The sequence below is a fragment of the Hemitrygon akajei genome, chromosome 2 (genome assembly GCF_048418815.1).
Source record: "Hemitrygon akajei chromosome 2, sHemAka1.3, whole genome shotgun sequence".
NCBI lineage: Eukaryota > Metazoa > Chordata > Chondrichthyes > Myliobatiformes > Dasyatidae > Hemitrygon > Hemitrygon akajei.
In genome coordinates, this window is record NC_133125.1 from 2,458,950 (window position 1) to 2,479,542 (window position 20,593).

General features: G+C 42.3%; 1 protein-coding gene across 3 annotated transcripts in view; it reads left to right on the forward strand.

Annotated features, from left to right (window-relative positions):
• Window positions 1-20,593, forward strand: part of mctp1a (multiple C2 domains, transmembrane 1a) — a 553,815-nt gene that overhangs the window by 178,444 nt on the left and 354,778 nt on the right. For all 3 annotated transcript variants that reach the window (XM_073066356.1, XM_073066347.1, XM_073066365.1), the window contains exon 9: window positions 8,958-9,088. In XM_073066356.1, the coding sequence (XP_072922457.1) occupies window positions 8,958-9,088 (131 nt within the window). The remainder of the gene's footprint in view (window positions 1-8,957; window positions 9,089-20,593) is intronic.

A 20,593-nucleotide genomic window follows, 5' to 3' on the forward strand; every position in this document is an offset into this window, starting at 1 on the left:
GGGAAGTTATGGTAGGGTACAGGAACCATAGTGTACAAAGGCTGTAATAGATCTAGTCAAGAAGAAAAGAAAAGCTTACAAAAGGTTCAAAGAACTAGGTAATGTAGGAGATCTAGAAGATTATAAGGCTAATAGAAAGGAGCTTAAGAAGTAAATTAGGAGAACCAGAAGGGCCCATGAGAAGGCCTTGGTGGGGAGGATTAAGGAAAACTCCAAGGCATTCTACAAGTATGTGAAGAGCAAGAGGATAAGACATGAAAGAATAGGACCTATCAAGTGTGACAGTGGGTAAGTGTGTATGGAACTGGAGGAAATAGCAGAGGTACTTAATGAATACTTCAGTATTCACTATGAAAAAGGATCTTGGTGATTGTAGTGATGACTTGCAGCAGACTGAAAAGCTTGAGCATGTAGATATTAAGAAAGAGGATGTGCTGGAGCTTTTGGAAGGCATCAAGTTTCATAAGTCGCCATGACTGGATGAGGTGTACCCCAGGCTACTGTTGGAGTCGAGGGAGGAGTCTGTTGAGCCTCTGGCGATGATCTTTGTATCATCAATGGGGATGGGAGAGGTTCTGGAGGATTGAAGGGTTGCAAATATTGTTCCTTTACTGAAGAAAGAGAGTAGAGATAACGCAGGAAATTATAGACCAGTGAGTCTTCCCTCAGTGGTTGGTAAGTTGATGTAGAAGATCCTGAGAGGCAGGATTTATGAACATTTAGAGAGGTATAATATGATTAGGAGTAGTCAGCATAGCTTTGTCAAGGGCAGATCGTGCCTTATGAGCCTGATTGAACTTTTTGAGGATGTGACGAAACACATTGATGAAGGAAGAGTAGTAGATGTAGTGTATATGGATTTCATCAAGGCATTTGATGAGGTACCCTATACAAGGCTTATTGAGAAAGTAAGGAAGTATGGGATCCAAGAGGACATTGCTTTGTGGATTCAGAACTGGCTTGCCCACAGAAGGCAAAGAGTGGTTGTAGACGGGTCATATTCTGCATGGAGGTCAGTCACCAGTGGTGTGCCTCAGGGATCTGTTCTGGGACCCTTGCTCTTCGTGATTTTTATAAATGACCTGGATGAGGAAGTGGAGGGATGGGTTAGTAAGTTTGCTGATGACACTAAGGTTGGAAGTGTTGTGGATAGTGTGGAGGGCTGTCAGAGGTTACAGCAGGATATTGATAGGATGCAAAACTGGGCTGAGAAGTAGCAGATGGAGTTCAACCCAGATAAGTGTGAAGTGATTCATTTTGGTAGGTCAAATATGATGGCAGAATATAGTGTTAATGGTAAGACTCTTGGCAGTGTGGAGGATCAGAGAGATCTTGGGGTCCAAGTCCATAGGACGCTCAAAGCAGCTGCGCAGGTTGACTCTGTGGTTAAGAAGGCGTACGGTGTATTGGCCTTCATCAATCGTGGAATTGAGTTTAGGAGCCAAGAATTAATGTTGCTGCTATATAGGACCCTGGTCAGACCCCACTTGGAGTACTGTGCTCAGTTCTGGTCGCCTCACTACAGGAAGGATGTGGAAACCATAGAAAGGGCGCAGAGGAGATTTAGAAGGATGTTGCCTGGATTGGGGAGTATGCCTTATGAGAATAGGTTGAGTGAATTCAGCCTTTTCTCCTTGGAGTGACAGAGGATGATAGATGACCTGATAGAGATGGATAAGATGATGAGAGGCATTGATTGTGTGGGTAGTCAGAAGCTTTTTCTCAAGGCTGAAATGGTTGCCACAAGAAGACACAGGTTTAAGGTGCTGGGGAGTAGGTACAGAGTAGATGTCAGGGGTAAGTTGTTTTGCTCAGAGTGGTAAGTGTGTGTAATAGGCTGCCAGCAACGGTGGTGAAGGCAGATACGAGAGGGTATTTTAAGAGACTTTTAGATAGGCACATGGAGCTTAGAAAAATAGAGGGCTATAGGTAAGCCCAGTAATTTCTAAGGTAGGGACATGCTTGGCACAACTTTGTGGGACAAAGGTCCTGTATTGTGCTGTAGGTTTTCTATGTTTCTATCTTCCCGCTGATTTTTGCTTTGGTGTATGTCCTCTCTTTTGTTTTTATATTAGTTTCCATTAGCAACCATGACTTCCCTTGTAAGTCATGGTTGTACTATCTTGCCCTTTGAGTATTTCTTTGTTTTTGGAATACATCTGTCCTGCACCTTCCTCATTTTTCCTCAGAAACTCACACCATTGCTTCTCTGCTGTCGTCCCTGTCAGTATCTCCTTCCAGTTTATTTTGTCCAGCAACTCTCTCATAGCACTGTAATTTCCCTTACTCCACTGATATACTGCTATGTTAGACTTGACTTTTTCCTGAGCATATTTCAAGCTGAACTTTATCATATTGTGATAACTGGCTCCTATGGGTTATTTTACCTTAAGCTTCTTAATCACCCCCCATTCATCACAATATCCAATCCAGTATAGCTGATTCCCTAGTCGGTTCAAAGATACGCTGCCCTAAAAAGCCATCTCATAGGCATTCAACAAACTCACTCTCTTGAGATCCATTACCAACCTGATTTTCCCAATCAACCTGCATGTTAAAATCTCCCATGACTATCATAACATTGCCCTTTTGAAATGCTTTTTCTATTTCCTGTGGTCCACATCCCAGCTACTATTGGGAGCCCTGCATATATCTGCCATCAGTGTTCTTTTACCCTTGCAGTTTCTTAACTCAAGCCACAAGGATTCAACATCTTCCGATTCCATGTCACATCTTTCTACTGATTTGATGGCATTCTTTACCAGTAGAGCCACACCACCCCCTCTACCTACCTTCCTATCCCTCCAATATAATGTGTAACCTTGGACATTCAGCTCCCAACTCCAACCATCCTTCAGCCACGATTCAGTGATGGCCACAACATCATACCTGACAATCTGTAGAAGTGCAACAGGATCATTCACTTTATTTCTTATACTCCATGCATTGAGAGATAACACTTTGAGTTCTGTATTTGCTATCCTTTTAATTCTGCATCCCTCATGCACTGATACTCACCCTGCTTGGCTGCAGTTTTGTCCTATCATCTGCCTGCCCTTCCTGACTGTCTGACTGCACGCTATCTTTGCTTTTTTACCATCCACTCTATCCTGAGTTCCTTCACTCTGTTTCCCAACCTCCTGACAAATTAGTTTCAACCCTCTCCACAGCTCTAACAAACCTGCCCATAAGAATATTGGTCCCCCTTGGGTTCAGGTGGAACCTGTCACTTTTGTACATGTCATATGGAAGAGATCCCAATGATCCAAGAACCTGAAGCCCTGCTCCCTGCATCAGTTTCTCAGCCATGCATTAATTTGGCAAATCATCCTGTTTTTACCCTCACTGGCGCATGGCTTAGGTAGCAGTCCAGGAACTACTACCTGGGAGGTCCTGCTTCTGCCTAGCTCTCTGTATTCTCTTTTCAGGACCTCTTTGCTTTTCCTTCCTATGTCATTGATACCAATATGTACCAAGATGTCTGGCTGCATCTCCTCCCCCTCCAAAATGCTATGGATGTGATCGGAGACATCCCTGACCCTGGCACCTGGGTATCCTATTCATGTCCACAGAATCTCCTGTCTCATGCTCGGACTATTGAGTTCCCTATCACTTCCCTCTTCTCCCTCCTTCCCTTCTATGCCAGGTGTAAACATCTGGCTCCACCAATTATGTACTTAAATAAGAACCACTTGGTGCCCAGTAGGGAAGAGGGCCCTCATGGGATTTTTATTGTTAGTGATTGTTTAAATAAGTGAACATTCTATGTTCAGACAATCAACATGAATGCTGTTGATTTATCTTCAGCAATTATTGCATTGCTAATGAGAAAGTAATGTGCTACAACTACCTGGATGTTCTGACTATTATGGCATCCTCTCAGCTCAAGCGTGGTGGAATTATATCGATTGTAAATTGCATTAATTGTTAAGTGTGTAATTGTGTTTTCCCCATGCTTTCACTTCAGTGTTTATCAAAGAAAATGAAAGTTCACTGAAACTTTAATTGGAATTAAAACTATATTGTGCTAGATGGTTGTAATATTGACATCACTTAGCAACAGTTAAACAAATTGTACATTTTGCTTCATTGTGGCAGAACATTATTTTTAAATTATTTTAGATAATTTGATTTTTATTGATTTAGAATTCACAATATATAAAATTGGTTTCATGAGAGTAAACAACATATTTATGACAGTGTGCCATTTATTTGACAAAATTATAAAGTAGATGTGCCTAAATCAATAAAATGTTACTGCTTTAGTTCATCAAACACCAATGTTAAATTCATCAGATGAAAAATTGAAAGGTCTCCGAAATTTTTGTTCCATTATTGCCAAGTATATATATTGAATTATAATACTGCAGTTTTTATTGATCAATAAGTGTGGGAATATATAGAACATTTATTTATACATACAAATGCCATAAAAATGTCAATAACATCATGAAGGATCTCACCCACCCTGCTCATGGACTGTTCGTCCCACTCTCATCAGGGAGCAGGCTACATAGCATTCACACCAGGACTACCAGACTCAAAAACAGTTACTTTCCCCAAGTGGTAAGGCTAATCAACACCTCCACCCATTAACCCACCACTCCACACCCCCAGCCACCACTACTATATCATTTCCTGTCAGTCACCGAACGTACAGGCATCCTGCGCCTAGCGTCACTTTATGGACACTCGATCAATCTACAGTATGTATATAAGCTATCCTTTGCATTTATATTTACTGTGTTTTTGCATTATTATTGTGTTCAACATCTTAATTTTTTGAGCTGCCTTGGATCCAGAGTAACAATTATTTTGTTACTGCTGAAAGGTCTCAACCTGAAACATTGATTGTACTTTTTTTTGTAGATGCTGCCTGGCCTGCTGAGTTCCCGTAGCTTTTTGTATGTGTTACTTGGATTTCCAGTGTCTGCAGATTCTCTCTTGTTCTCCTGTTTCACAATTATTTTGTTCTCCTTTCCACTTGTGTACTGGAAATGACTTTTTTTTTTGATTTGGAACAAGAAGGCAGCAGGAGAGCACATAAGGATTTCCAGCAGGAAGACATTTTGAGTTCTCGGGGGAAGAGAGAGGCCAGACTGCGCAGGCGCATGACATCAGCCAGTTGAGTGCGAACAGTTTAAAAGAAAGGCAGCCATATCCAGCGGGCAGCAGAGTGAAAGGGCTTTGGTGGTAACGGGACGAGGCAAGGCAGTTGTTGATTGCAAAAGGGTAGTATGTGTGTGAGGCCAATTTTCTGTGGTCGGTGTCAGATGTGGGATGTCCTGGAGTCTCCCAGCATCGCGGATGGCCATATCTGCACCCAGTGCATCGAGACGCAACTCCTAAGGGACCATGTTAGGGAACTGAAGATGCAGCTCGATGACATTCGTCTGGTCAGGGAGAGTGAGGCGATGATAGAGAGGAGTTACAGGCAGGTGGTCACTCTGGGGCCACGGGGGACAGGGAAATGGGTCACAGTCAGGAGAGGGAAGGGGAAGAGTCAGGTACTAGAGAGTACCCCTGTGGCTGTACCCCTTGACAATAAGTACTCCTGTTTGAGTACTGTTGGGGGGGACAGCCTACCTGGGGGAAGCGACAGTGGCCGTGCCTCTGGCACAGAGTCTTGCCCTGTAGCTCAGAAGGGTAGGGAAAGGAAGAGGAAGGCAGTAGTGATAGGGAACTCGATAGTTAGGGGGTCAGACAGGTGATTCTGTGGACGCAGGAAAGAAACTCAGATGGTAGTTTGCCTCCCAGGTGCCAGGGTCTGGGATGTTTCTGATCGCATCCAAGATATCCTGCAGTGGGAGGGAGAACAGCCAGAGGTCGTGGTACATATTGGTACCAATGATATAGGTAGGAAAAGGGAAGAGGTCCTGAAAGAAGACTACAGGGAGTTAGGAAGGAAGTTGAAAAGCAGGACCTTAAAGGTAGTAATCTTGGGATTACTGCCTGTGCCACGCGACAGTGAGAATAGGAATAGAATGAGGTGGAGGATAAATGCGTGGCTGAGGGATTGGAGCAGGGGGCAGGGATTCAGATTTCTGGATCATTGGGACCTCTTGGGGCGGGTGTGACCTGTACAAAAAGGACAGGTTGCACTTGAATCCCAGGGGGACCAATATCCTGGTGGGCAGGTTTGATAGAGCTGTTGGGGAGGGTTTAAACTAGTTTGGCAGGGGGGTGGGAATCAGAATGTGAGTGCAGGGATTAAGGTAGAAGGACAAGGGCATGATGCTAAGAGTTCTGAGTTGATGAGGAAGGACAGGCAGGGGACAAAACATAAATGTAGCCAGTTAAAGGGGTTGAAATGTGTCTATTTCAATGCTAGGAGTATTAGGAACAAGTAGGATGAACTTAGAGCATGGATTAGTACGTGGAACTATGATGTTGTGACCGTTACTGAAACTTGGTTGGAGGAAGGACAGGATTGGAAGATGCAGGTCCTGGGGTTCAGGTGTTTTAAAAAGAATAGGATGGGAGGTAGAAAAGTGGGGGAGTAGTAGCATTGCTGGTCAGGGATAGTATCACGGCTATAGAAAGGGGGGACGTTGCAGAGGGAGTGTCCACTGAGTCGGTCTGGCTGGAAGTCAGAAATAGAAAGGGATCAATCACTGTGCTGGGAGTAGTCTATAAGCCCCCGAATAGTCCTCGGGACACCAAGGAGCAGATAAGTAAGGTAGATTTTAGAATGGTGCACAAAATACAGGGTAGTAGTTATGGGTGATTTCAACTTCCCTCATATTGACTGGCACCTCCTGAGTGCAAGGGGGATAGATGGGGCTGAATTTGTCAGGTGTGTTCAAGAAGGATTCCTGACACAGTATATGGACAGGCCAACGAGAGGAGAGGCTATACTGGATCTAGTTCTGGGTAATGAACCTGGTCAGGTGACAGACCTCTTGGTGGGGGATCATTTTGGTGAGAGTTACCACAACTCCCTTAGCTTCAGCATAGCTATGGAAAGGGATAAAATCAGACAAAATGGTAAAGTACTTAACTGGGGAAGGGCTAACTTTGAAAGGATGAGGCAGGAACTAGTGAGAGTAAATTGGAAACAGATGTTCAAAGGGAAAAGCACAGAAGTAATGTGGGAGATATTTAGGGACCACTTGAACTGAGTTCAGGATAGGTTTGTCCCACTGAGGCAAGGAAAAAATGGTAGGAAAAGGGAACCGTGGCTGATGAAACATGTGAGGCAACTCGTCGAGGAAAAAGGTAGCATATGTTAGATAAAAGAAGCAGGAAGTAGGAGGGGCTTATGAGAAATATAGGGTAGCCAGGAAAGAGCTAAAGAAAGGTCTCAGGAGAGCTTGAAGGGGGCATGAGAAGGCCTTGGCATGTAGAATTAAGGAGAACCCCAAGGCATTCTATGCGCATGTGAAGAACAGGAGGATGACGAGAACGAAAGTGGGACCGCTAAAGGATAAAGAGGGCAACATGTGCCTGGAAGCAGAGGAGGTTGGGGAGGTCCTAAATGAATACTTTGCTTCAGTATTCACAAGTGAAAAGGATCTTGATCAGGATGAGGTCGAAGTAGAGCAGGCCTGTGTGCTGGACAATATGGAGATTAAGGAAGAAGAAGTGCTGGATCTTCTTAAAAACATCAAGATTGATAAATCCCCAGGGCTGGATATGATACACCCCAGGTTATTGTGGGAAGTGAGAGAAGAGATCGCAGGAGCATGAGCTATGATCTTTGAATCCTCTTTGGCTGCAGGGGAAGTGCCAGAGGACTGGAGAATGGCAAATGTAGTTCCCTTGTTTGAAAAATGTAATAGGGAGAAACCTGGGAACTATAGACCGGTGAGTCTTACATCGGTGGTCTGCAAACTACTGGAAAGAATTCTTAAGGATAGGATCTGCGAGCATTTGGAGAAGTATAGTCTACTCATGGATAGTCAACATGGCTTTGTGAAGGGAAGATCGTGCTTCACGAGCCTGATTGTTTTTTGAAGAGATAACAAAAGAAATAGATGAGGGTAGGACAGTGAATGTGGTCTACATGGACTTTAGCAAAGCATTTGTCAAGGTCCCTCATGAGAGACTCATCCAGAAAGTCATGAGGCATGGGTTAAGTGGAACCTTGGCTGTTTAGTTAAAAAATTGGCTTAATGGAAGAAAGCAGAGGGTAGTAGTGGAAGGAAAGTATTCTGCCTGGAGGTCGGTGACTAGTGGAGTGCCCTCACTCTCCATGAAGTGTTGCAGAACTCCATGAGCCAGTCCTCATCAAAGCATCAGAGTTGGAGACTTTAAATATCCAACTTCAAATATCCACTCACTGCCTCCTGCCTGTCAGCCAGATATCTATGCCAGCATCTTTCCTGTAATGCCATGGGATTTTATCTTGTTAAGCAGCCTCATGTGTGGCACCTATCAAATGCCTTCTGAAGATCCAAGTAAATGACATCCACTGCTTCTCCTTTGTCCATCCTGCTTGTTACTTCCTTGAATAACTTTAACAGATTTGTCAGGAAAGATTTCGCTTCATAGAAGCCATGCTGACTTTTGACTTATTTTATCATTAGTCTCCAAGTATCCCGAAGCCTCATACTTAATAATAGACCCCAACACTTTCCCAACCACTGAGGTTAGGCTAACTGGCCTATAATTTCCTTTATTTTGCCTCCTTCCCTTCTTAAAGAGTAGAGTGACATTTGCAATCTTCCAGTCCTCCGGGTCAATGCCAGAATCAAGTGTTTCTTGAAAGATCATGACCAATGCATCTTGTTTTCTCTTCAGCAACCTCTCTCAAGACTCCGGGATGTAGTCCATCTGGTCCAGGTGACTTATCCACCTTAACATCTTTGAGTAGGCCTGGCACTTTCCCCTTTGTACGTCAATATATTTTGGTTTGTTGGTAACCGTGCAAAACTGTAGAGTGAATTTGTTCAATTATAATTTCTATGCAGCTTAAACTAAATAAATCTAAGTATAACTTGTGCTAACATTTCCAGACAATTTTAAAAACTCTGAATCCCCAATGGAGAGAACAATTTGATTTCCTTCTCGGAAATGAAAAGGGTGAGATCATCGATATCACTGTGTGGGACAAAGACTCTTTAAAGAAAGATGACTTCATTGGCAGGTCAGTCGTGATAGTTTCATTCTTTAAAACCTAATCTCATTTTTCTGCATAATTATATATATTTAATTAGCTAGTCACTTAGTGACCTTGGTATTCTTAATGAATTTTTCTCACGTTTTGATCAAAGGACATTGATATATTTACAAAAGCTGGTGGAAATCTAAAGCAACGCACACAAAATGCGGTTGAACTGTTTGAATACCCTGGGTGAAGATTCTAGCCCTGAAAAATGACAGTGTATTCCCCTCCATAGATTCTGCCCAACCTGCTGAATTACTCCAGCATTTTGCGTGTTTTAATATTAAACTGTACGGTTCTGTGCAAAAGTCTTAGGTTAGATATATATATATATATATATCTCTAACCTAAGACTTTTGCACAGAACCGTACAGTTTGGCACAGTACTGTATTTGTTAATATGGAGTGGAGAGTAACTTTGTAAATCTGGTGAGATCAAAGGATGCTGGGATGTCTAAATGATCACAGTTCCTACAGTTACAGTTCAATTTCAAGGCAACACACACAATGCTGGCAGAACTCAGCAGGTCAGGCAGCGTCAATGGAAAAGGGTAACGTTTTGGGCCGAGACCCTTCTTCAGAACAGTTACAGTCAAGTTTGGTTTATTGTCACTCAGTCATACATATGTGTACTGCCAAATGAAACAACATTCCTCCAGACCAAGGTGCACACCACAGTACGTATCATTCTCACACATAACCCCTAAAATAATATTACCATAAATAAATGTTCACACACATAACACAGAAAGTAATATTACGACAGTAAATGATGAAATAATAAGGTCTGTTTCTCAATGAGGTGTCACCATCAAGGATGAAGCAGCCCAATTGACTGACGCCATATTAACCATCCAGCACAATCATATCCTTCAACACTGGAGCACGTAGATTGTGCTGTGAACCATTTCTTACAAATGCACTGTCATTCCGTACCCAGGGAACTCTGACACCATCATCCACCAACAAAGGCACGGGCAGCCGACATGGAATAATGGCAAAGGCTGAAGGTTCTTTTCCATGTTGGATGCATACTGATTGGGAAATAGATTACCTGTCTTTAACCATTACTGAATTTGAATCGTATGACAGAGGAGCAGAATTAGGCCATTCAGCCCATTAAGTCTGCTGTGCCATTTCATCATGGCTGATCCATTTCCTTCTCAAACCCATTCTCCTGCCTATAACCATATAACTCTCCTTCTGCCTTCTCCTCATAACCTTTCATGCCCTGACAAATTAAGAATCTATCAAACTCTGCCTTAAATATACACAATGACGTGGCCTCCACAGCTTCCGGTGGCAATGAATTCCACAAATTCTCCACCCACTGGCTAAAGAAATTCTCCTCATTGCTGTTCTTAATGGATGTCCCTCTATTTTGAGCCTGTGCCCTTTGGTTCTAGACTCCCCCACTGTAGGAAATATCTTCTTCACATCCAGTCTATCTAGGCCTTTCAATATTCAACAGGTTTCAATGATATCCCCCTTTCATTCTTCCAAATTCCAGCAAGGACGGGCCTGAAGTTGTAAAATGTTGCTCATATGATAACCCTTTCATTCCTGGAATCATTCTTGTGCCTTCCTGGAAGTTGCCACTCCCGGGTATGATCCCAGGAATGGAAGCGGTAATGTATGAGGAACTGGGCCTGTACTCGCTGGAGTTCAGAAGAATGAGAGGGGATCTCTTTGAAACCTTTCAAATATTGGAAGGCTGAGAAAGTGTGGACGTGGAGAGGATGTTTTCTACAGTGGGTGGTGATTCTGTGGAATTCATTGCCACAGAGAGCTCTGGAGGCCAAGTCATTGAGTATATTTAAAGTGGAGTTTGATAGATTCTTGATTAGTCAAGGTTATGTGGAGAAGGCAGGAGAATGTGGTTGAGAGGGATAATAAATCAGCCATAATAGAATGGAGGAGCAGACTCGATGGGCCAAATTGCCTAATCCTGCTCCTCTGAAGTGTATCTTATAATCCTCGGCCCATATGAAGCAAAAAGGCCACAGCCTGGGAAGTCGATGCAAATCAAAACACATCAAGTCAAGTCACTTTTATTGTCATTTCGACCATAACTGCTGGTACAGTACACAGTAAAAATGAGACGTTTTTTCAGGACCATGGTGTTACATGACACAGTACAAAAACTGGACTGAACTACGTAAAAAAACAACACAGAAGAGAAACTACACTAGACTACAGACCTACCCAGGACTGCATAAAGTGCACAAAACAGTGCAGGCATTACAATAAATAATAAACAAGCCAATAAGGCAGTAAGGTGTCAGTCCAGGCTCTGCGTATTGAGGAGTCTGATAGCTTGGGGGAAGAATCTCTCTGCAAGATTTGAAAACCTATTTCATTATCCACAACACCACCTACCTTAGTATCCCTCCACTTCTTGACACAGTATTCCATTTGCCACTTCTTTGCGCAATCCCTAGTCTAAGTCATTCTATAGCCTCTCTACTTTCTCAAAATTAACTGTCCCATCACCTATCTTCATAGCGTCTGCAAACTTTGTAATTGAGGCTACGTCCACACTAGACCGGATCATTTTGGAAATGCCGGTTTCACATAAAAATGATAGGCGTCCATACCAAAGGTTTTTGAAAATACCTCCATCCACATTAAAACAGGTATTTGGGTGAATCTCCTACTGGGCATGCACAGGACACATCTGCAGAAAACAAGCAACATGTTTGGTGTCGAATCTTGCTGTGAAAGTGTGCATTTGTCCAGTTACACTAAAAAAACTTAAAACGAAATTGCCAAACGATGGACAGCTGTCGGCTCTCACGCAGGAGGTCTTAAAACTAAAAAAAAAGCAAATACTGGAGCATATGGGGGCAATCGACAGGGAGTTCACAGACAGTATGACCCAGCTGATGATGAACATTGAAAAACTGACTAACTCTGCTGCATTAATAAAGCACCTTGTTAAATGTATAAAAGATGTCTGCATCAGTGTTCTCTTGTATTTCCATACAATGTTACATTAGGCTGTTACACATCTATTGTCAGAGAAGTACTTGCATAAATAGGTAAACCATCTTCATACGAGCAAGGACAGAAAACAGGGCAAAGTGAGTATACTTATTTATTCAGTAAGTTATGGGTTAGAGTATTTGGTGAGTACATTAATAACTCCACTGGCTTCAGTCTCGTTGCCGTCTGTTCTGAAATTGTTAGGTTGCATTCAAGAAAACAATGAAATGCCACCATCTGTTCCAGCACGTCATGACAGCATTTCTAGAAATCTCCAGTTAGAAGATCTCCGGTCTTGCCCAAGTGGCATTTTCAAATTTACGCTCTGGAGGGGGTTTTAGAAAAGCTCCGTTTTTGTGGGAGGAAAACGCCATTTCAGTGTGGACGGAGGGTCAAAACGAAGAGAAAAAGCTTTGGTTACGGATTTATCCAGTCTAGTGTGGACGTAGCCTAAGCCATCAATTCCATCACTCAATCATTGACATAACATAAATCGAATCAGTCCCAACACAGTACCCCTATAGAACACCACTGGTCACCAGCAGCTAATTCAAAAAGACTCTCCTTTATTCCCATTCTTTTACCTCCTGCCAATCAGTCACTACTTTATCCATGCTGGTATCTTTCTTGTAACACACACAAAATGCTGGAGGAACTCAGCAGGCCAGACAGCATCTATGGAAAAAAGTACAGTTGACGTTTCGGGCCGAAACCCTTCGGCAGGACTGAAGAAAAAGTGCTGAGGAGTCGAGCTGAGAATGTGATTGGTGAGATGAAGCGAGAGAGGGAAATGGAGAAGGAGGGTGAGGTGGGGGCATTAACAGAAGTTTGAGCCATCAGGTTGGAGGTTACGCAAACGGAATATAAGGTGTTGTTCCTTCAACTAAAGTGTGGCCTCATCACAACAGTGGAGGAGGCCATGGATGTAAATATCAGAATGGAAATGGGAAGTGCAATTAAAATGGGTGGCCACTGAAAGATCCCGCTTGTTCTGGCGGATGGAGCGTAGATACTCGGTGAAGCAGTCTCCCAATCTACGTCAGGTCTCACTGATATCTAGGGGGCCACACTGGGAACACTGGATACAGTAAATGACCCCAACAGACTCACAGGTGAAGTGTTGCCTCACCTAGAAGGACTGGGGCCCTGGATGTTTGTGAGGGAGGAGGTGTCAGAGCAGGTGTAGCACTTGTTCTGATTGCAAGGATATGTGCCAAGAGGGTGATCAGTGGGGAGGGATAAATGGACAACGGAGTCACGTAGGAAGTGATGCCTGCGGAAAGCAGGAAGTGGGGGGAGGGAAAGATGAGCTTGGTGGTGCGATCCAGTTGGAGGTGGCGGAAGTTTTGGAAAATTATGTGCTAGACACGGAGGCTGGTGGGATGGCAGGTGAGGACATCAGGAACCCTATCCCTGGTAGGGTGGCGGGAGGATGGGGTAAGAGCAGACATGTGTGAAATGGAAAAGATGCGGTTGAGGGCAGCATTGATGATGGAGGAAGAGAAGCCCCTTTCTTTGTAAAAGGAGGACATCTTCAGTCCAGAATGAAAAGCCTCATCCTGAGAGCACATGCGGTAGAGATGGAGGAATTGAGAAAAAGGGGTGATGTTGTTAGAAGTAGTACACTGGGACAAGGTATAGTCCAGGTAGCTGTGAGAGTTTGTCGGTTTGTAATAGATATCGGTGTGTAAGCTGTTGCCGGAGATAGAGACAGTGAGATCGAGAAAGGGAAGGGAGGTGTTGGAAATGGATCAGGTGAATTTGAGGGCAGGGTGGAAATTGGAGGCAAAGTGGATAAAGTCGACAAGTTCAGCACAGTACAGGAAGCAGCACCAATGTAGTTGTCGATGTAGCATAGAAAAAGTGCAGGATGGTCTCCAGTGTAAGCTTGGAACATGGCTTTGTAACATCTGTCTTGTAATAATGTGGGCTCACAGCTTGTTCAGCAGCCTCATCTGTTGCACCTTGTCAAAGGCCTTCTGAGAATCCAAGTACACAACATCAACCATTTCTCCTTTGTCTATCCTGCTTGAATTTAACAGATTTGTCAATCGAGATTTCCCCTTGAGGAAATCATGCTGACTAAGGTGTATTTCATAATGTGCCTCCAAGTACCCCTAAACCACATCCTTAATAATTGACTCCAACATCTTCCCAACTGCTGAGGTCAAGCTAAATGGCCGATAATTTCTTCTGTCTCTCTCCCTTCTTGAAGAGTGTAGTGACAATTAAATTGCAATTTTCCAGTCTTCTGGAAGCATTCCAAAACCTCGTGAAAGATCACTCTTCAAAGATCATTACTAATGCCTCCACAATCTCTTCAGCTTCCTCTTTCAGAATCCTGGGGTGTAGTCCATCTGGTCCAGGTGACTTATCTACCTTCAGACCTTTGAGTTTCACAAGGACTTTCTCCCTAGTAATGGCAACTTCACGCACTTCTGACCATGAAACTCTGGAACTTCCAGCACACTGCTAGTGTCTTTGAAGTAACATTGACATTTATTCTTTTTTTCTGCAGTTTCTGCTGATCCTCCACAATTTCCCAAGGTTCCTACATTCAAGTAACTCTGGCATTTTCTATTCTGCTTTCCCAATGCTGTCAACTCTAAGATAAAGTTCTTAATTTTTTGATCTTATTTTTCCTCCTTTTTTAGCATCATCATTAAATCCAAGCCCTTTACTCAAGTGTTGGTAACCTCTCATAAAAGCCCCTCTTTCGTTAAGTTTCCATTTTTTCAGCCATCTGCTCTTCTCTGGCATTTCCCTTTGTGTTTCTTTGAAATGCAAGATATTATTTTACTTACTTAAGTGAACGTTTACTCTTGTGAGTGGCTTAACTCTGACAGAGTGTTCCAAAAAAATTATCAGAATTAGTGGCCATACATGTTGTTCTGATCTGGACTTCTTTTGTGAAATTTGTGGTTTCTTCTCATGTTCATCCACAAAAATTAGCAGGCACAATCAGAATTAGAATTTTTGCTGGTATGTGAATCGTACCAGAATTCATTGTGGTTCGATGCCAAGCATAAAACACAGGACAATACCATAACAGACAACACAATAGCAACCAACATTTACAAGACAATAGTGCAAACAGCCATGAGCAAAAATTTAGCAGAATGGTCACATGCACAGATGTCAATAATCAAACTTGAACAATTGTTATCCTATGAACAGACTCAACAATCATCAACAGAACAAGAAGAAAAGGAAGACCATTGATGTTTACTGGGTGAATGGTGATAGTAGCCAGAAAGGTTATGACATGTATCTTCCCTGCTTCTGTCCCATTGGGTATGAGGAGCAGAGTGTTGCTCAATGTACACTTTGTGCATCTTTTGCAAAAATGATTTCCTAATTTTGTCCAGTAGGTGGCAAACTGCACCCTCTCTTCAAAATGTTGCCATGACAATGAGCCCACTGTCAAAATTTGGTCCATAATTGTACCCCTCTCATAATTCAACTGATATGGTGATACTTGAATCATAAAACATTCCTTGTGGTAGAATGAGCTTGTAAAAGATTTTTGATTTCTCTACCTGTTTATTAATTTCCTGTGATTGTGGCAGCTGAAAGCCAATCATTTCAATCCAAGCACACTGGTACAAGAGGTTCATAAGGATGATTCGAAGCCCATAACCCTGAGCCATTCTTCCATATTGTGTTTGAAAATTTATCGATAATTGAAGTGTTCCATTTCATACACAACTGCTGGTTATAAATCAGTCCAAGTGCAGATACTGAAGTCAGAGCCAGAATCAGGTTTGTCATCAGCAACATACAGTATGCTCTGAAATTTGTTGGTTTGTGGCCATATACATATATTGCCAAAATATGTACAAAAATAAAGAAATGGTGCAAAAAGAGAGGAAAATAGCAAAGTTATGTTCATGGGTTCATGGAAACATTCAAAATTTTGAAGGTGGATGGGAAGACACTGTTCCTAAATTGTTGTGTGTGTCTTCGGTCTTCTGTACCTCTTCTCATAACGTAGCAATGAGAAGAGGGCAGGACCTAGATGGTGAGCTTCCTTTATGATAGATGCTACTTTCTTGGGGTATCATGTTTTGATGATGTTCTTGATGGTGGGGAGGCTAGTGCCCATGATGGAGCTGGCTGAGTTTACAACTCTGTGCAAACACATGCGTTCATGGGGGTTGGAGCCTCCATACACGCTATGATGCAACTAGTCAAAGTGATCTCCACGATGCATCTATAGAAGTTTGCAAGAGTCTCTAGTGACATGCACTCCGAATGAAGTAGAGCTGCTGGTGTGCCTCTTTTGAGTCTGCACCAAAGTGTTTGGTCCAGGACAAATTCTCCAAGGTGTTGATGACTAGGAACTTGAAGCTACTCACAATTCCCACTTCTGACTCCTCAGTTAAAGGGCGTGTGTGTGTGTGCAAAATCAAGCACCTAGCAATTTCTGCCTTAAATACATCCAATGACCTGGCCTCCACGGCTACCTGTGATAACAGATTCCATTAATTTACCATCCTCTGCATCTCTGTTTTACATGGATGCATTTCTATAGAGGCTGTGCCCTCCTTGTCCTAGACCATGGGAAATGTCCTTTCTACATCTACTCTGTCTAGGCCTTTCAATATTCAAAATGTTTCATTGAGATCCCCCCCTCATCCTTCTGAATTCCAGTGAGTACAGACCCAGAGCCATCAAATGTTCCTCATATGATAACCCTTTCATTCCTGGAATCATCCTTGTGAACCTCATCTGAACCCTCTCCAATGCCAGCACGTCTTTTCTTAGATGAGGAGCCCAAAACTGTTCACAGTACTCAGTGAGGCCTCAACAATGCCTTATAACGCCTCAGCATCACATCCCTGCTCTTGTATTCTAGACCTCTTGAAATCCCTTCAGCATGAAGTTTTTTGTTTCTGAGTTGTCCAAACAAGCTCAGGCTCTCTAATGTTCCACATGATTTGGATAAGGCTCTGAATGGTTATATAGGAAGATATTCTTCCTCAGGATGTATAGAATGGAGAACTGAACTCAATAACGAGTGTTTGTTTTAACAAACTTCAGAGTATATTTAGGGAAATATTAATAGCTAAGTAGGAATTTTTTGAATCAAATCAAAAATTGTCAATGAAAGCTGAATCAGACTTTTGTAAGATTTGCTTGATTGATTAATTAATTAATTTTAAGATACAACCCAGAAGAGGGTCTAACATCTCTTCAAGCTGCACTGCCCCAGGAACCCTGATTTAGCCCTAACCTAATCACGGAACAAATTTACAATGACCAATTAACCTACTAAATGGTACGTCTTTGGACTTTGGGGAAAACCCATGCATTCCATAGGGAGTATGTACAATATACCTTACAGATAATGCCATAATTGAGCTCTGAACTCCGATGCCCTGAGCTGTAATAGTGTGGCAATAACTGCTATGCTACTGGGGCACCCCAATTAATTGTTTAATTAGTCGTATGGTCATATTCAGCTTAGTCAGTGACATCAAAATGTTTAAATCAAGATGTTCCACACCATGCCTTTCCCAGTTTCATTCCTGTACAACAGAACAGGTGGATTTTGGCAACAAGTAACAGTAGTCATCAAATCATTCATCTACAAAATCCAAACATGTCTTAATTATTTGTTCAAAGGGCAACTAAATACTGTGAAAATTGTCAAGACTTTTGGAGATTACGTGCTCAAGTCTCCAGAGTGATCAAATTCTTATCTATTTTTAGCTACCAAAGTCATTCTCTAGTTTAGACCATACGATATAGGAGCAGAAGTAGGCCATTCAGCCCACTGAAGTACATTGGGTACACTGATGAGTAACAAACATGTCAATTAACTAGCTTACGTTTGGATTTCTGGCTTCCATTAAGAGCTGCTGCTTACGGCAAGTGGGATGTGGGATCATTGTACAGTTAAAGGGGACAACTAATTGCATTCCACCAGTTTGGTTTTGAATTTCCACAATTCCTATGCTGATATTCAATTATTGTGAGTCAAGAAAATAACCAATTGAAAATTAAAAGAAATAAAGGCAATCTTTAAGGAGGAATGTTAACATTGTGCTCCATACTTTCTTTAACTGTAACAATCATGATCTCTGAAAGACACTGGACCCCAGTGACTTTCCTTCATTAGATTCCCATAGGGATTGGAATTGGTTTATTATTGTACCATGTACCAGGATACAGTGCAAAGCTTGTCTTGCATACTTTCCATACAGATTAGATCATTATACAGTGCACTGAGGTAGAACAAAAAGTAGGGGATAAGTTCCAGTCCATGACAGGTAAAGTCCTCCCCACCCCTGAGCACATCTACATGAAACGCTGTCACAGGAAAGCAGCATCCATCGTTAGGGATTCCTACCACTCTAGACATGCTCTCTTCTCCTTGCAGCCATTGGAAAGAAAGTATAGGAGCCTCAGGACTCACAGCACCCAGTTCAGGAACAGTTATTACCCCTCAAACATTAGGCTCTTGAATCACTCTTGTGTCTCAAAAAGGCAGTGTCCATTATTAAAGACCTCCAGCACCCAGGCATGCCCATTTCTCACTGTTACCATCAGGTAGGAGGTACAGAAGCCTGAAGGCACACACTCAGCGATTCAGGAACAGCTTCTTCCCCTCTGCCATCCGATTCCTAAATGGACATTGAATCTTTGGACACTAACTCACTTTTTTTAAATATACAGTATTTCTGTTTTTGCACATTTTAAAAATCTATTCACTATATGTAATTGATCTACTTGTTTATTGATTTTATTATATTTATTTTATTTTCTCTCTGCTAGATTATGTACTGCATTGAACTGCTGCTGCTTCAAATTTCACATCACATGCCGATGATAATAAACCTGATTCTGATTCACTTGCCCCATCATTGAAATATTCCTGCAATTCACTTTCAAGGACTTCATCTCATGTTATGAATATTTATTGCTTATTTATTTATTATTATTTTATTATTATTATTATTATACTTATTTCTTTTTGTATTGGCACAGTTTGTTGTCTTTTACACTCTGGTTGAGCGTCCTTTCTGGTGCAGTCTTTCATTGATTCTGCTTTGGTTATTATTCTATGAATTTATTGAGTATGCCTGCTAGGAACTGTGTCTCAGGGGTGTATATGGTGACGTGTGTACTTTGGTAATAAATTTACTTTGAGTTTTTGAACTTTGAACAAGGTAAAACAATAATTGAATACAGAATAAAGTGCAGTGCAAGAAAGCAATAATGTCGGAGATCATATCGAGGTAGATTGTGAGGTCAAGAGCCCATCTTATTGTATGAGAGAACCATTTGGTTGTCGTGTAGCAGCGGGATAGAAACTGTGCTTGAGATTGGTGGTACATGTTTTCAGACTTTTGTATCTTCTGCCCAGTGGGAGAGGGGAGATGAGAGAATGTCTGGGGCAGGTGTTTTTGATTGTGCTCACTGCTTTTCTGAAGCAGCAAGATATAGAGACAGAGTCCATGGAGTGTCTGGGTTCCGTGATGTGCTGAGCTTTGTCCACAATCCTCTGTAGTTTCTTGTGGACACGAATAGACCAGCTGCCATAGCAACGTGTGATGTATCCAGAGAGGATGTTTTCTAAGGTGCATCAATAAGAGAGAATCGAGGAGAACTTGCCAGATTTCTGTAGCCTTGGTCTGACGTTGTGGCCATCACTGAGTCATGGCTGAAAGAAGGCCATAGTTGGGCGTTAACATTAAAGGATATACTTTGTACTGAACGGACAGGTGGTGGTGTGGCTTTGTTGGTAAAAGATGAAATTACATCTTCAGAAAGAGGACATAGGGTCCAGAGAATGTTGCAGGATAGATATGTCCCACAGAGGAAGAAGTCCTTAAGTAATGGGTTAGGCAACCGTGGCTGACAAAGGAAGGAAAGGGGACTGGACAACAGCCATAGAAAGGACATACAAGGTAGCAAAATTGATAGGGAAGTTGGATGATTGGAAAGCTTTTAAAATCCCTCAAAAGGCAACTAAAAAGCTGTAAGAAGGGAAAAGATGAAATATGAGAGCAAACCAGCCAATAACATAAAGCAGGATACCGTCAGTTTTTCAGTTATAAAAAGAGTAAAAGGGAGCTGAGAGTTGATAATGGACCACTGGAAAATGATGCTGGTGAGGTAGTAATGGGGGACAAAGAAATGGCAGATGAACTTTATGGGTACTTTGCATCAGTCTTCACTGTATAAGACACTACAGTGTGCCAGAGGTACATGAGTATCAGGGAGCAGGAGTGAGTGCCATTGCTATTACAAGGAAAAAGTGCGAGGCAAACTGAAAGGTCTTAAGGTGGATAAGTCACCTGGACCAGATGGACGACATCCCAGAGTCCTGAGAGAGGTTGCTGAAGAGATAACGGATCCATTGGTCATGATATTTCAAGAGTCACTTGATTCTGGCATGGTTCTGGAGGACTGGAAGATTGCAAACATCACTCCACTCTTTAAGAAAGGAGGAAGGCAAGACAAAGGAAATTATAGGTCAGTTAGCCCAAAGTC